The 14782-nt window shown below is 33.8% G+C and overlaps 1 protein-coding gene across 1 annotated transcript in view; it reads left to right on the top strand.

Annotated features, from left to right (window-relative positions):
- The window catches only part of RELN (reelin), a 539202-nt gene that overhangs the window by 222810 nt on the left and 301610 nt on the right, over nucleotides 1–14782 (top strand). Inside the window, exon 7 of the mRNA XM_003342005.3 lies at nucleotides 9115–9211. Within this exon, the coding sequence (XP_003342053.2) occupies nucleotides 9115–9211 (97 nt within the window). The remainder of the gene's footprint in view (nucleotides 1–9114; nucleotides 9212–14782) is intronic.

Raw genomic sequence — 14782 nt, 5'->3', positions numbered from 1 at the left:
CATTATTTCTTCTCTATGTTACTATAATAGCAACCCACTGTTCTTGCCTTGCATCATGTCTTTCTATTTCAGCCTTCAGATTATTGTTCAAGATAGTCCAAGTGCACAAGCTCTGATCATATAATTTACCTTCTCAAAAAGTACCTGTGACTTTTCATTGCTTACAAAACATAAGCTTCTTATACTGGTATTCAAAGATATGTCCACAATCTGGCTCTAGCCAACCTTTCCAGACTTAATGACCATTATTTCCGTTTCAAGCATTCTCTAGCCAGCCAAATTGGATGGACTAATTGGCGAATCCCCAAGTCTCTCTTTGCCTTTTTTATTTCCTTGTATAGTGTGCCTTAATCATATCTCTATCTATAGAAATTCTTCAGGCCTCAGGTCATGAGCCACCTTCTTCACAAAAGTTTCTTTGGTCTCTTACATAGTTCTTTCCAGATCATAAACAAAATAAAAAATTGCTGAATTTATTTCAGTCTTCTTTCTGGTTCCTGACTTGTTCACAAAAGGGAAAAAGAGAGGCAGATATAAAGTGACCATAACAATACAGCAAATATTGTTATAATGATTATTAGTAGTGGTAGTAATTGCTAGCAACTTTATAGAATTTTAAGGTTTATATAGTGCTTTCCAAATATTTTCTTTTCATTTTTATCTTCACAACTAAGTGGAAGCAAAGTGTTCTTGTGCTCATTTTACAGATGAAGAAACTAAGACAGCAATTTAATAACTTTCCCAGCTATTAAGTGTCAGAATGAAATTGAACTCATGTTGATAACTCCATATATAGCACTATATTTACTAAGCTGCCTTGCCTCCTCATTTAGTATGTGCCTGCTATACAAAGCACTATGTGAGAGTCTACATATACAAAGATGAAGATAGAGGTTCCTGCCTTTAGAAGTATTTAATTTTATAGGGAAGAGAAGGCTAATCCTAATAAAAGTATGTTGATGTTTTGTTTGGTTTTTTTTTTGCTTGGGAACAGTAAAGGTAGGGGAAAAAAGAGAATTATTTCTTTTATGGTTCCATGGTTCATCATTAACTATTGTCATTACCTTAGAGCAAAAGAACAACAACTGTGGCAACATTTCAACCCCTGGAAAGCTGAGTGTGAGAAATAGAATGGAAATAAATTTCCAGACAATCAGTTATAAAGCAGATTAGGAACATTACTAGGAAAGAAAAATCCTTTATCAACCATCTAGCTGCAGTCAAAAGGTGAGAGGAATCAAAAGTCACCGCTTTCACAATAAGAAACAGTAAAACAAAGTGTCCAAGAAAGGGTCCGCTCCATAGTTTGAAATAATACATGATCTCCAATGCCTTAGAGATATAATCATCATCCACATTAAGCTGTTTATAAAGAAATACTAGCTCGAGATTTCTCATTAAGCATATGCTTATACATTATAATGGCAGGCAACAGTTTATTCCATAGATTATTAGGTAAAGTCTCTGAATCCAATGCTGACCACTTCCAGACACAAGATATCAAGGGTAGATAGAGTGCCATTCTCAAGTGTGGTGACAAATTTCATTTTTGTCATGCTCAGGAAAGAATGATGATTAGATAATGCATAATTGTCAATGTGTTTCCAGTTGATTAACTTGCCTGGGCAGTGGACCTGACCATAGGCTGAGTGACTTCATTTTGACCCAACAAGAGCAATGATCAATGTCAAAGACATTATTCTTGAAAAACAGCCTTTCAGTTGTTTATTTATTGTCATTGGTGTGATGTCACTGCAAACTATTCATAAATCTCTAGTTTGCGCAAAGAGTTCACAAGAATGTAATTTCCCCATTAATCCTCCTCCTCTTTTTCCTCTTTCTTGCCTGCTGAAAGCCATGTATATGAATCACTCCAATTATTATATGTGTGGGCCCCCAGACTTCAGTGACATTTAAATTTCAAATTCCACATTGTATTTCAGAGATTCCTCTAAGTCTGCTGAATAGTCCTATAGCAAATTCTCCCCCTGGTTTATTTTTTGTGCCTAACAATTTTGAAAGGATATATTAACAACCTAACTGGCTGTAAAAATGAACTCTTTCTAATTCAGATACACATCTCACACAATTCTTTGTTAGAGAACAAAGAACAAACCAAAATAATAGAGAGCAGAAACAAAGAACTGACATCAAAATACTCACATTTCCACCTATCAGGAGGACTGTTACAATAAAATAAAAAGCCTCGCTTAGTAGTATATTAACATTTGTGATTTTACTTTAACTTTGTTGGTTAACTGGAACAATATTTATGATTGATGGTTTCCTTGTTTCACTAAAACAAAAAAATTATATTTAGTAGATTTTTGATCAATAATTTCTAAGCATTAATATTTCAAAGGAATGAAAATAATTGCTACATGATTATTTTAATCTAATATTATCTATTGGTATTTTCTATCAGCTACAACTTTCTATTTTTAATATGTATTTTTCATTGTGAAAGCATATATCTGACCCTTTCTATTAGAAGTATAAAATTGCTTAAAGCAATTCAAATAATTCACATATAACTATAAACTTCTGATAACAAATATAACAACATATCTATGAGGATGCTTAGAAATGAGTATTATTCTTTCAATGTCTACATGTTTTATACATATTAGTAAGGAAAAAAAGCATTACCAAGAAACCAGTCACAAAATATTGCAAAATATCACTGTCAGATACAAAATAGTAGCCAATCTCGACTACTTTTTCTGATTTCCTTTAGTAATTGCCATGTCTTTATGGTTTACCTTTTAGATTAAAAGAGAGGAAAATTGAGAAAGTTGTCCTAGTTAGGGAAGTGATTAGTGTCAGATTCTTTTTAGATCTCTTTAGAAATGCCTAATCCAGAAGCAAGATTAAGATTATTTTTAGAAATTGAAAGTCTAGTTCAGCTAGGGGTTATTTAAAAATTAGTTTGTATTTCTCTGTTCTATAAAGAATATTTTATTTAAGCTAACTCAACCTTCTGAAGAAAGTAGGAGAAATTCAACTGTAAAATAAAGCTAAGGTGCTAGAAACAACAATACATAAATGGCAAAGGTGAAGAATATTCTGTTCCAAGTAATCTGACACATGGAACTAACACCTGTCTTTGGTACTTAGAATATGTTCCATAGGGTCAGAGTTAGGTATCCATTTATTTGCAGTCTTCTCGAAAAGTCCCATCTGACATTAAATGCTCAACTCATGAAGATTAATCTAATTTATAGACAAAGAAAAACTTTGAAAACATGATGAAACCTCCCATCATGGTTCATAATATTAAAAATGAAGTCAAATGTAGGTGTACATAAGGCAGAAGTCATCCAAGATTTTTTGATGTTTGTCCCTCCTCTTCTGATACAAATTACATAAGCCATTCAGACCTTTTTCTCCTGTAAAGACCTAATTCTTGTTCTTTTAGTATTTCAAGAGTCATAGTAAACTGCTTGAATATTCCATCTGAAGTCTGGGTCCCTCTTCCCTGTTTCTCTGCCTCCCTCTGTCTTTCTCTGTGCCACTCTTGCTTCATGATCATCCAACCTCTTTTTGTGCTGACACATATCCCACATGATGGATTTCATATCACTTCTTAAATATAGTAAACCAATGGAAACTATTTCTTATTGAAATAGAGAGGTAAACTGAGGGGAAACTGATTCTTCTGCAATGACTTCTGTTCTCTGGCTGTGACCTGAGAGGGCTGCTAAGGGAACCTGAGGCTGCTTATTTGTAATGGAGGTAGGAATGAGAAATGCTGAGGGATGCTGCCACACAGGGATGCTGCCACACAGGGATGCTGACAGGGGTGCTGCCACACAGGGGAACTACTCTGGAAAATACTCTGGGATTCTCCCAGTCCCCTCCCCCTGTCAGCTCAAACTGCCAACTGCTGGGAACATTCCATTTGGAATCCTGGTTCTTGCATCTTGGTTTACAAGTTCTCTCAGTTTTCTCTCCATGCCTCTACTACAGTAGGTAGTCCCTTCATTGTACATCATTCCTTTTGTCCTTTCTTTGGATCATTTCTGATGTTAAGACTTTTGATATTGTGATGTATCATAATTTGTAGCTATATGGGGGCAGCTTTGTAGCTCAGTGAATGGGAGGTCCTGGGTTCAAATGTGACCTCAGACACTTCCTATCTATGTGACCCTGGGCAAGTCACTTGAACCCCATTGCCTAGTCTTTACCACTCGTCTGCCTTGAAACCAATACCTAGTATTGATTCTAAGACAAAAGGTAAGGGTCGAAATAATTTTTTTAAAGAATGGGGTATGATATGGCTATACTTTAGTTTTTAGGAAACCCAATTTGACAACTGAGAGGAGGATGGATTAGAATGGAGAGAGACTTGAGGCAAGGAGACCAATTAGCAAATTATTGCTAAATACAGAAGTGAGAAAATGAAGGTCCTTTACCAGAATGTTGACCATGTTAGAAAGGGATGTATACAAGAGAGGTGACTAGGGTAGACTCAAAAGACTTTGACAACATATTGAATATGGAAGTGAGAAAAAGTGAGGAGCTGAGGATGACACCTAAGTGACAAACCTGAATAGCTGGTAGGATGGTCATACCCTTGACAATTTACTAGGAAACCAGGGAAATGGGGAGGATTTAGGTGGAAATATGAGGTCAATTTTCAACATATTGAATTTAAGATATCTATGGGATAATCTCCACAAGAATAGAGATTAGGAGAGATTAGGTCTAGATGAACAGATTCATCTCAGAATCATCTAGCTAGAGCTTACTATTTAATTTTTATTTATTATTTAATTTATTATTTTTATTTTAATATTTTTCCACTAAAATTTTTTTTGAGTTCCCCATTTTCTCACTCCCACCAGCTCCTCCCCCACCTACTGAGAAGACATGATATCAGTTGTACATGCTAAATCAGGCAAAATAGATTTCCATGTTAGCCTAGATAGATCATTGAAACCATGGTTGTTTGAGAGATCACCAGTTGAAAATAGAAGAGAAGAGGAGAGAAGAGAAGGGGAGGGAAGAGGAGGGGAGGGAAGAGGAGGGGAGGGAAGAGGAGGGGAGGAGAGGAGAGAGGAGAGGAGAGGAGAGGTGGGGGAGAGAGGGGAGAGGGGAGAGAGGAGAGGAGAGGTGAGGTACATTTGGGGGGCCCTCATAGTCAATAAGTCAATAAGTCATAGCATGACTTAAATGAAGATTCAGCAAAGGAAAGAAAGAAGGATTAGCCTAGTTGGAGGAAAACCAGGACTGATCAGTACCACAAAGACTTAGTAAGAAGAGAGTACCAAGGAGAAGAGTGTGATCAGCAGTGTCCAAAGCTGCAGAGAGGTCAAAAAGAATGGAAAATGGAGAAAAGCCATTCAATTTGGCAATAAAAAGATAGTAAATCTGGCAAGAGTCGTTTTGGCTCAATGATGAGGACAGAAGTCTTAAGAACAGAGCAAGAGGATAAGAAGTAGAAGTACCTCCTGCAGATGGCCTTCTCAAGGTCATCTCCACAAAGGGAAAATGAATACAGGGAAATAGATAATAGGGATGGAAAGAATCCCAAATGGAATCAAGGTTACCAAATCATTTATTTTCTTTCCTACAGAGAACCTGGAGATTTTTCCATCTCATTTCAAAATTATAGTGTTTTCCTGTTCAATTCATAGCAAGAAGGTCTATATGAATGCTCACTTCTTCCAGGAAAAAATGAGCTTATGATTTATAAACATTATATTTATTTTGTAGCTATTAAATATATATATATATATATATTATTCTCTTTACATATGTACATGTTGTTTCCCCAAACAGAATGTAAGCCTCATGAGAGCAAGGATTATTTTTTTTTGGTCTTTGTAGCCTCAACATATCTTTACCATTTAATCTCTGTATTAGATACCTGCCATTATGGGAGAGGCTAACTTTGTTGAACATTAGATATCCTCATTTTATGCTAACAAGGAGGCTTGAACTTCAGTCTTCTGAAACTGAGAGCCCAGCATTCTATCTGTTAGCCCCCTCCCTGTTACCATAGGAATACTTCATATTCATTGATAAGAAATTCTTCATTATCAAAATCTCTGGGCATTCTAATTATTGGGGAGATTATGCCATGATGAGTAAAATCATTTTAATGTATAGAATTATGAGGAGCAATGGTGAAAAGCCCAGGCAAATCTCATATATCAAAGCAAAGATTCACTAACTTGTAAAATCAAGGAATTTTAGAGAAATAGCATAGTGGCACTTAACCTCTGCTTGCCTCAGTTTCATCTACTATAAAATGGGGATAATAAAGCACTTACCTCACAAGATTTTTATGGTTAAATGAGATATTTGTAAAACATTTAGAATAGTAGTAGTAGTAGTCATGCAAGTGTTTTCTTTCCCTTTCTGCCTTTCCTCTATATAGAATTAGAGATAGACTTATAATAAGCTAACACTTCTTTCTATCTCTCCCTGATGAGAAGTTGCTTTTTTATTGATAAAAATGGAATAAACACTTATTATCCAACTACTGTATGCCAAACACTGTATTAAGCATTAGTTTGTAGAGTACAATAAAGTGCTGGAAATCTGGAATTCAAATCCCAACTCTGGGACTAAACATCTGTGTGTTCTCTGATTATGCTGTTTACCCATTTGGTTTGTCAAGAAATCTAGGATTTATTCAGGATCACAAAATAAAGTTGCTATCTGTGTCAATGGATAAATTCTGAGAGATAGTTGCATCCTTGTAAAAAAAAAAATCTGGCCTCAGACATTTACTAGTGGTGTGACCATGGATAAGTCACTTAATCCTCTTTTGCCTCAGTTTCTTCATCTATAAAATGAGCCAGAGATGGAAATGGCAAACCACTCCATGATCTGAGTCTAGAAAACCCAAATGGGATCATGAGTCAGATATGATTGAAAATGACAAAACAAAGACAAAAAATCATTGATAAAACTGCATTACTCTTGTCAAACCTCAGTCAATTGCTCGAGGTTATAGACTGTTGATGTTCTATATAGCAGAGAAGTGGACACCAATGAAGGAAATCCCTCAAGATCCAGAAAGCAGTTGAGACCAAGGCTTTAAAGTTAGACTTTTTAAAATTTATATATAACATATCTGTCTTTTTTTGTACCAAGGTATTATCCCCAGATTCTTATTCTTATAAGAGTGAAATTTTTCTATTAAAGGCTCATGATGCAATGGCACAGTTATCTATTTAACATTTGTTGACTGAAGACAGAATTCTTTTTTTCATATTTAGAAAGTTTTGGTTTCACTGTCCTTTAACCATGAACTTAGATGACAGATTTCTTCTCCCATGAAATATACTGTGTAGCAGTAAATCCAGTGCTGGGTACCTGCTATTTATCATTCATATTTTTTTATTTCTACTTCTGAGGTTGCTAAGAGGAATTTTTCCTGCTACCTAGCTACTTTGTCTCAGACATAAGCAAATAGCTGAAAGGGCATACTACAAAGGTCTCTGAAATTAAGGGCACAGTGCCCTTTCCACAGTGTTTAGCACCTGGAATGTGAGAGTCTTCAAAAATGTTCTGACTTCATGAAATACAGCTCTCCTGGGATATGAGGTGCTAGAAGGGGAAGCATAGATCTTTTCTCCCTTACTGCCTGAGTGTGTTGTCCCTAGGATGGTAGATTGAAATGCTGTGTCAAAATGTATTATAAATAATAAAATCAGCATGCAAAATAGTATTAAGTATATAAAGAACTATAAGTTCTTGAGTTCAGTCATCTTAGTCTAGTCTGAATTTCCATGAAGTCATTTGAAATTTTCTTGGCAAAGATACTAAAATCACTTACCATTTCTTTCTCCAGCTCATTTTTTATATATGAAGAAACTGAGGCAAACAGGGTTGCATTGCTTGCCAAGATTCTGACAGCAATTAAGTATCTGAGGCTGGATCTGGATTCAGGGTTTCCTAACCCAATGTCTGGTGTTCTATCCACTTCATCACCTCGCTACCCTCAAAAACTATACTGTTTTCATAATGTTTAAAGCAGTAAGACATCCTTAAATGGCAATTCTAAGAACCAGCACATCATTGTGTAAGGAAGAATAGTAATAGGAGTAAGCTGAAAACAAACATAATATAAAGTATAAAAAGTTCCCATCAGTTATTGCTGGTTATAGGAATTTTTAAGCATATATATATAAAATAATCAATTTCTCATTTGATCTGTTAAAATGTAATAATCTTAAAATGTTATTAATTTACTAATTTTAGAAATTAGCACATGTTTTAATGCATATGCATTTAATATTAAAACAATGGGTCCAATTGAATTTAATTCCATTCTTATTGGCTTAATATAAAAGTATCTTAAGAAATTTGCCTTGAAAATAGCTCAAAGAAAAAAGGATTAAGATTTATAAAATGTAATTTCCTTTCACACATACTCTTGTATAAAACTGTTACTTTTCTTATCTAAGAAATGTAAATGGAAGAGAAAATATATAATTTATTTATTAGAGATATTTTTAATGTGTTAGTGCAGATTTAATAATTTTAAATCACACAAAGACGTTTGAGACACCCCCTAGAAATCAGGATCATAGAATTTAAGAGGAAAGCATTTTAGAAATCTTGTAGTCCAACAACCTCATTTCATAGGTCAGATGGTAAGGCCCAGGGATATTAGTTAAGCACTTGTCCAATACCACACAGAGCTACCTACAGAGCCAAAAATCCAACCCAGGTCTTCTGATTCCACATCCAGCATCCTTTTGCCCAGGATCACTCTGCTTCCTGAGCAGCTAGGGAGCTCAGTAAATAGAATGCTGGACAAGGAGTCAAGACTCATCTTCCTAAATTCAAATTCAGTCTCAAACACTAGCCGTGTGACCCTGGACAAGTCACTTAATATTGTTTGCCTCTGTTTCTTATCTGTAAAATGAGCTGTTGAAGAAGAAATTGGCAAATCTGCCCCCCAAAAATCCAATGGGTGTTGATGAAGAGTCAGACACCACTAAACAATACCAACTCTGCCTTCTTTCTTAAAATATTAAAATAACCAAAATCTGAACAAATTGGACTTTATTAACCATTGGATTTTCTTTCCTAAGTTATTTGCCTTCTGCAACTTCATTTCTCATATGTTAAACGTATTCCATGTTCTTGCAGGATTGAATGTAACAACTGTGAGATTGGAGAACAGTGTGGTGTAATTATGCATGGCAATGCTGTGACGTTCTGTGAGCCATATGGTCCAAGAGAACTGGTAAGGGCATGTTCTTTGCTGATACAATTCTAAATGCATAAGACCATTTAAAATTTTATTTGAAGTCTTGGGTTTGTTTAAACCACTGAGAGGTTTTATTTTCCTATTGAACCATACTAAGATCTTATAATAGTGCTCATATTGTTAAAAATAGCTATATGTATTATTTCTAGGGAGGAGGAGATGTTTCAAAAGTAAAAAGAGAAGACATAATAATAAAAACATGGCAGAGCCTCAAAATGCATCTATATGGTATTGTTATTAGATCTTTGAATAACATTTTAGTTAATTATTTTTTTAAAACCCTCAAGCTGCTCTTAGTATGTTTATAAATGCCTCACTATAAATCTAAATATTCATAAGAAAAATGTTTCTTTTTTAAATTTTCCATCATATTTTCTAAGCATATCAGGAATGTTTGATGTATGATTTTCTCAATCTTCTGAAATTCTGACTAGTGTGATGTATTTAAGTGCTTAAATTTTTTAAGTGTTATATAAATAATTTTCCGTTATCATTATTGATACTTATCAATGTAGCATTTAAGGGCCAAGAACATAAATAAGCTGAAAAAGAAATTAATTTTTTAAAATTTATATTTAAAATTATTTATTCCAGATTCCTAAAAGATGGATCATATTTACTTTAGTTGTATAAATGTGTCTTTTCTTAATAGAAAATGCATATATTGGGCTGTTTTGGCCGTCATAAAAAATTTTGGATTGTAAATAGAGATTGTAAGATTTAAAGTAGCCACTGGACCAACAGTATATGATTAATTATCTTTTGCATTACTTGCCTAAAGTTTCCAGGCTCTGAAACTCAATTTTAGAGATCTGAGGTTATTCAAGCTTGAATTATTTGTTGTCTCCTCTCTGGCCCCCTTTTCTTTGATGTTAATCTGCCTCTTGCAGCTTTCCAGGATTTTATCTGTCCTGCTGTTGTACTTTGGGTCTTACTTGCTGCTCATCCTTCATGTTTCACACATCTTTCTTATCCTATTGTCTTTTGGGGATTTTTTTCTTGAGGTTTTTCTACCTCATCACTGTGAATCCACATATCCTATTTCAAAATCATTAGTTTAATAGCTTCCTAAAAGACTTTGTTACATGTTTTTGTTCAAGAAAGAAAAATGCTATAGCAATTAAAAGAAGATTTAGTTATCAAGAAGTGATAGCCAATTAATTTTATGTAACATGGTTCTTTTTTATACTGCATGAGTACCTCTTTCATGGCAATAGATACATTTAATTTATTGAAGAAAAGAGCTTCAAAACATTGATAAATCGAGGAGATTCTTGTTGAAATTAGAGCTCGTACAACAGAATTAATTGAATGCAAATTAAAATAATAGGTACACATAACTCAAGTCTGGAAAGGTGCTCTATTATTCCCCAAGATGGATGTGACTCCAGAACTGAGGCTCTTCTTCAAGAAGCTCCTAAATCAAAGTTTTGCTAATAATTTTAAAGGTGCATATCATTCCTGATTTTCCCACTAAGAAATAAATCATTTAAAATATTTAGAAAAAAATGTGAATTCTTCCATAGAAAACAATTTGAACAGAGAATCATTTCCTGTTGTAGTGACTTAGATTCAGTAGTACTTTCAGAAATGCTTATCAAATTGTATTTTTCCATCAGTAAACAGGAAATAAACATTATCCTCAAAAAGAGCCCATAAACTCGTCATTGCCTAACAAGACTAATGCTATATATTTATTTATTTTATGACTATTCACATTTTATATTGGAATGAACTTGCCTAATCAACCTTTTTATTTCTGTAATATTATTAATAGGGTTGATTAAACAGTTATTCAAAAAGAAATGCTTAAAAATCATTTCCTGGTTTAAGTCATGGACATTTTTAAGGAATGCTTCCAAAAGTCAGAAAACATATAGAGGATCATATTCTCATCCTAAGAATTTTCCTAAGAAGCTTTCACATCATTTGAATCAGAGTGAAATATAGCATATAGTTTAAGAATCATGCTTATGCTCTAAGTAACAAATATTCTGTTTTCTTTAGTGACATTTTGCCAATAAGGTGGGATTCAAGTCTGTAGTATTTTGACTGAAATTCTAATTCTGTTCCTGAAACTCTTTTAGATGGAAATATAAAGAGAACACTTTCTATTTGTTTACTCTTAGTAATCTGCTCCATTTTCTTGTTTTTGTTAATGGCTGCTACTGTGTTGATATCATAGCTGAATCCTACATTACTAAATCTAACTGTTATCCTTTCATGTTAAGCTTACTTAATAATTACTGAAATGAGTGAAAACTGAAAAAATCCATAAAACCATCAGCTTGCCATCATATAAAATACATTTTGTTTTATTGTCTTAGAAAGTGATTGATTTAACTATAATCAGTGAAGGCAGTTTCTTTGGGGAAATTTTGGGTCAATGTACTTATCAGTATAAAAATTATTCCATCCAATCTGAATCTACTATCATGGGGCAAGATAAAAATGGGTACACTGAATGTCAAAATTCCTATTTTTGCATTAAATATTACATATTACATTTTGTTGATATATTTCATTATTGTTAGTAGTAATAGTTCTTCTAAAGCAATTATTAAATTAGCCATAGACATAGCAATTGTAGGTAGACTCAAAGGCTTGACCTACAAAATCACAAAATAACTACTCTCTTTGGTCTGTGAAATCAGTCATTCAGTGTAGTACAAGAATGACTATAGTCAGACTAATTAATTGCCATCACATATAAGAAGTCACGATAGCATTTTCATTGCTATTCTGCAGTTTTACCATTTATGTGGCATGGTATCATATTATTATATTATCATCTAAGCTGGAATGGACTTTAGAGGCTATTTGATGCAACTGACTCACCTTACATATGGGGGAAATGAAGAGTGATCAGAGATGTTAATAAGTCAGAGCCAGGATTTTCTTTCTACTAAGTAATAGCCTTATATTTAGCACAGATCCAATAATACTTTATTGCCCTCTGAATAGTATTTTAAAATAAAGAAAAATCATTTTGCTTTCTAATTTATTTACTCTTTTCCTATAGAAATAAATAATTTATAGAAATTGGATGTGAAATGGACTCTGATGTCAACCTTTAATTATTCTCCAAATTATTATTTACCAAGTGATACTCTGAAACTTTGGAGGAATTTATTCTGCTTTTTAGATGAATTCAGGCCATGGACAAATCATATCCAGTAAAAAATGGGCCTGGGGAACAAAAGAGCATAAAAAATGACATTGAGTTGGGTACAAACATCTTTCTACATACTCTTCTCTAAGGGTTAATGGCCTGACCATGAGCAATAAATTTTTCAAATACAGATAGCTATAAATCTTAATGTTTGCATGTTTCAGTCTATATGGGTTGTTAAAGCTCTGACATTTTGTAGCAAACTCTTCTATGTAAATTGTTCTTAGTTCATATTATTGACTAAAATCCCATTTAAGAGGCCTTTTAGTTGCCATTTTGTCAGATTAAAAAACTATTAATTTTTTCAGGGTAAAATTATATTGATTTTAGGTGAAGATTTTTAATAGCCAATTTCAAATGTAATTGATTATCTACATGGATACAAATTATGTAGTTTATGGGTTAAGCATATTCCATGTTTCTTATATTTTTCTTCATTTCCCCTAATTTTCCATTTGATAATAACTTCAAAAAGCTAAATGGAAAAGGGGAAGAGATAGAAGGAAAGTAAATGTTCTCACAGCTCCTTAGTCACACTAACATTTTTTAAAGATATTGAACAATCAATAGTCAACAGTCTTTGATTATCTGTGATGTTCTTCTCTCCGGGCTATGTACGTGTCATTTAGGAGCCAGCTGTGTGATTTCATAGGCAGGGGCTACTGCTAGAGAATTGGAATCACGAATGACATAGTACCATGTGTGCCTGTAAACCTCTATGCTCTTTTCTCGCCTTTGTTGATAGCTGACAGAATAATCCTTCTATAAACTTCCATTGTATTTAATCACATAGGAATAATAATCACACTTTAGATTTATTTCTTTTACTTCAAAGGACTTAATATTCCTAATTTTAAAAAATTCTTAAACTTGTTCAGGTTGAAGGAATTGGGGGGAGGTACTATTGGTGTAAATTACTTCATGTTTTCTTTAGTCCCCTCAAAAACCCACAATTTCCTTTATTTATATCCTTGCTCAATCCACAAATAGTGCAACCTCTTGTCACCTCCACTAGATAGTGTTTGTGAGTTGCAGCTGAAAAGAATTATCACACAGTAACCTTTCTAATATAGTGCTTTATGTTTTGCAAAATGCTTTTTATGTTATCCCATTTTCCCTCATAATGGCCCTGAGAGGTAGCTGCTTTTAATATTCCCTTTATACATATGGGGAAACTGAGGCTTTAGAGAGTTTAAGTGAAATGCCCAATAGGGTCACAGAACTAGGAAGTTTCTGAGACAATATTTAAACTTTGGTCTTCCTGGCTCCAAGTCTAGCATTGTATCTCTTATGCCACTAGGCAATGAGCTTTTCTTGCCCAGTGAAACTGGACCAGTCTTTAGACAATACAAAACTTATACTTTAAGACCAAGAATTTACTTTAAAATATCTTAAATTAGTAATTAGGAATGTTCTTTTAAAACCTTGTAAGTAATCAAGGATTCTGAACTAGTCTATATTATATAGAAAGAGTGAAATGCATTATTTTTGGTACCATTGTAGTATCCAAGTAGTATAGTCAAAACCTTGATAATTTTAAGCCAATTATGATAATGCAACTTTTCTTCAAGAAGAAGAGATCTGGATGACGTTTGCCACTTGTAGTATATCAACTACAGTCATATAAAACTTATGAACTGTTTTTATTATCATTAGAGTAACCAAAGTTATACATATAAGTGTCCCAAAATTGTTGGTGCAGTTTTACTAACAGCTGTCGAACATTACTCTGAATACAAATAATTTTCTGACACTAAAAATTATGGAATAACTTCCGCAAGTCTTTTGGGAAAAAGTTGGCATCTCCTCAGTTTGAAATTATATTAGGTATTCTTTCATGAAGTTGGACAGAACTAAAGATATATTGAATACATTTCTAGTTTTTTTTTAAAGAAAAAATATTCATTCTATCAGACCTGGAAAAACCTCAGACCACGTAGAAGATCAATACCTAAAATTAAGTGTTTATTCAGGGATGACATATGGTCATTTGGGACAATGCACTGCCTTCTCAGGTAGAGAAGCCTGGGAGAGGGGAGAGAAAGTGAATTCTTATAAGGTATATATAGTCATGTGAAACAGGAGTCTGAATACATAGAATAGCCAAATTGCAGGAGTAGTGCTACAGAATCGTCCTTGTAATTATCTCTGTCCAGGCAGGAATAGGGATGGTTAGAAACTGCTGGAATATCTTCTTGGGAGCAGTTAGAAACTGTTGGTCAGAGCAGATATTCTTAGGGGATTGGCTTTAGGAGTAGGAGAAGGGATTAGAAACTGCTATTCAGAGCAAGGCAAGGACCCAGAATTTCTCAGGGGTTGACATTCCTATTCCCCAATATTTTTTGTGTTTGTTTAACTAATTTTCTAAATATGAT

Source organism: Monodelphis domestica, chromosome 5, assembly GCF_027887165.1.
Source record: "Monodelphis domestica isolate mMonDom1 chromosome 5, mMonDom1.pri, whole genome shotgun sequence".
NCBI classification, from domain to species: domain Eukaryota; kingdom Metazoa; phylum Chordata; class Mammalia; order Didelphimorphia; family Didelphidae; genus Monodelphis; species Monodelphis domestica.
This window is presented reverse-complemented; position numbering and strand designations above follow the sequence as displayed.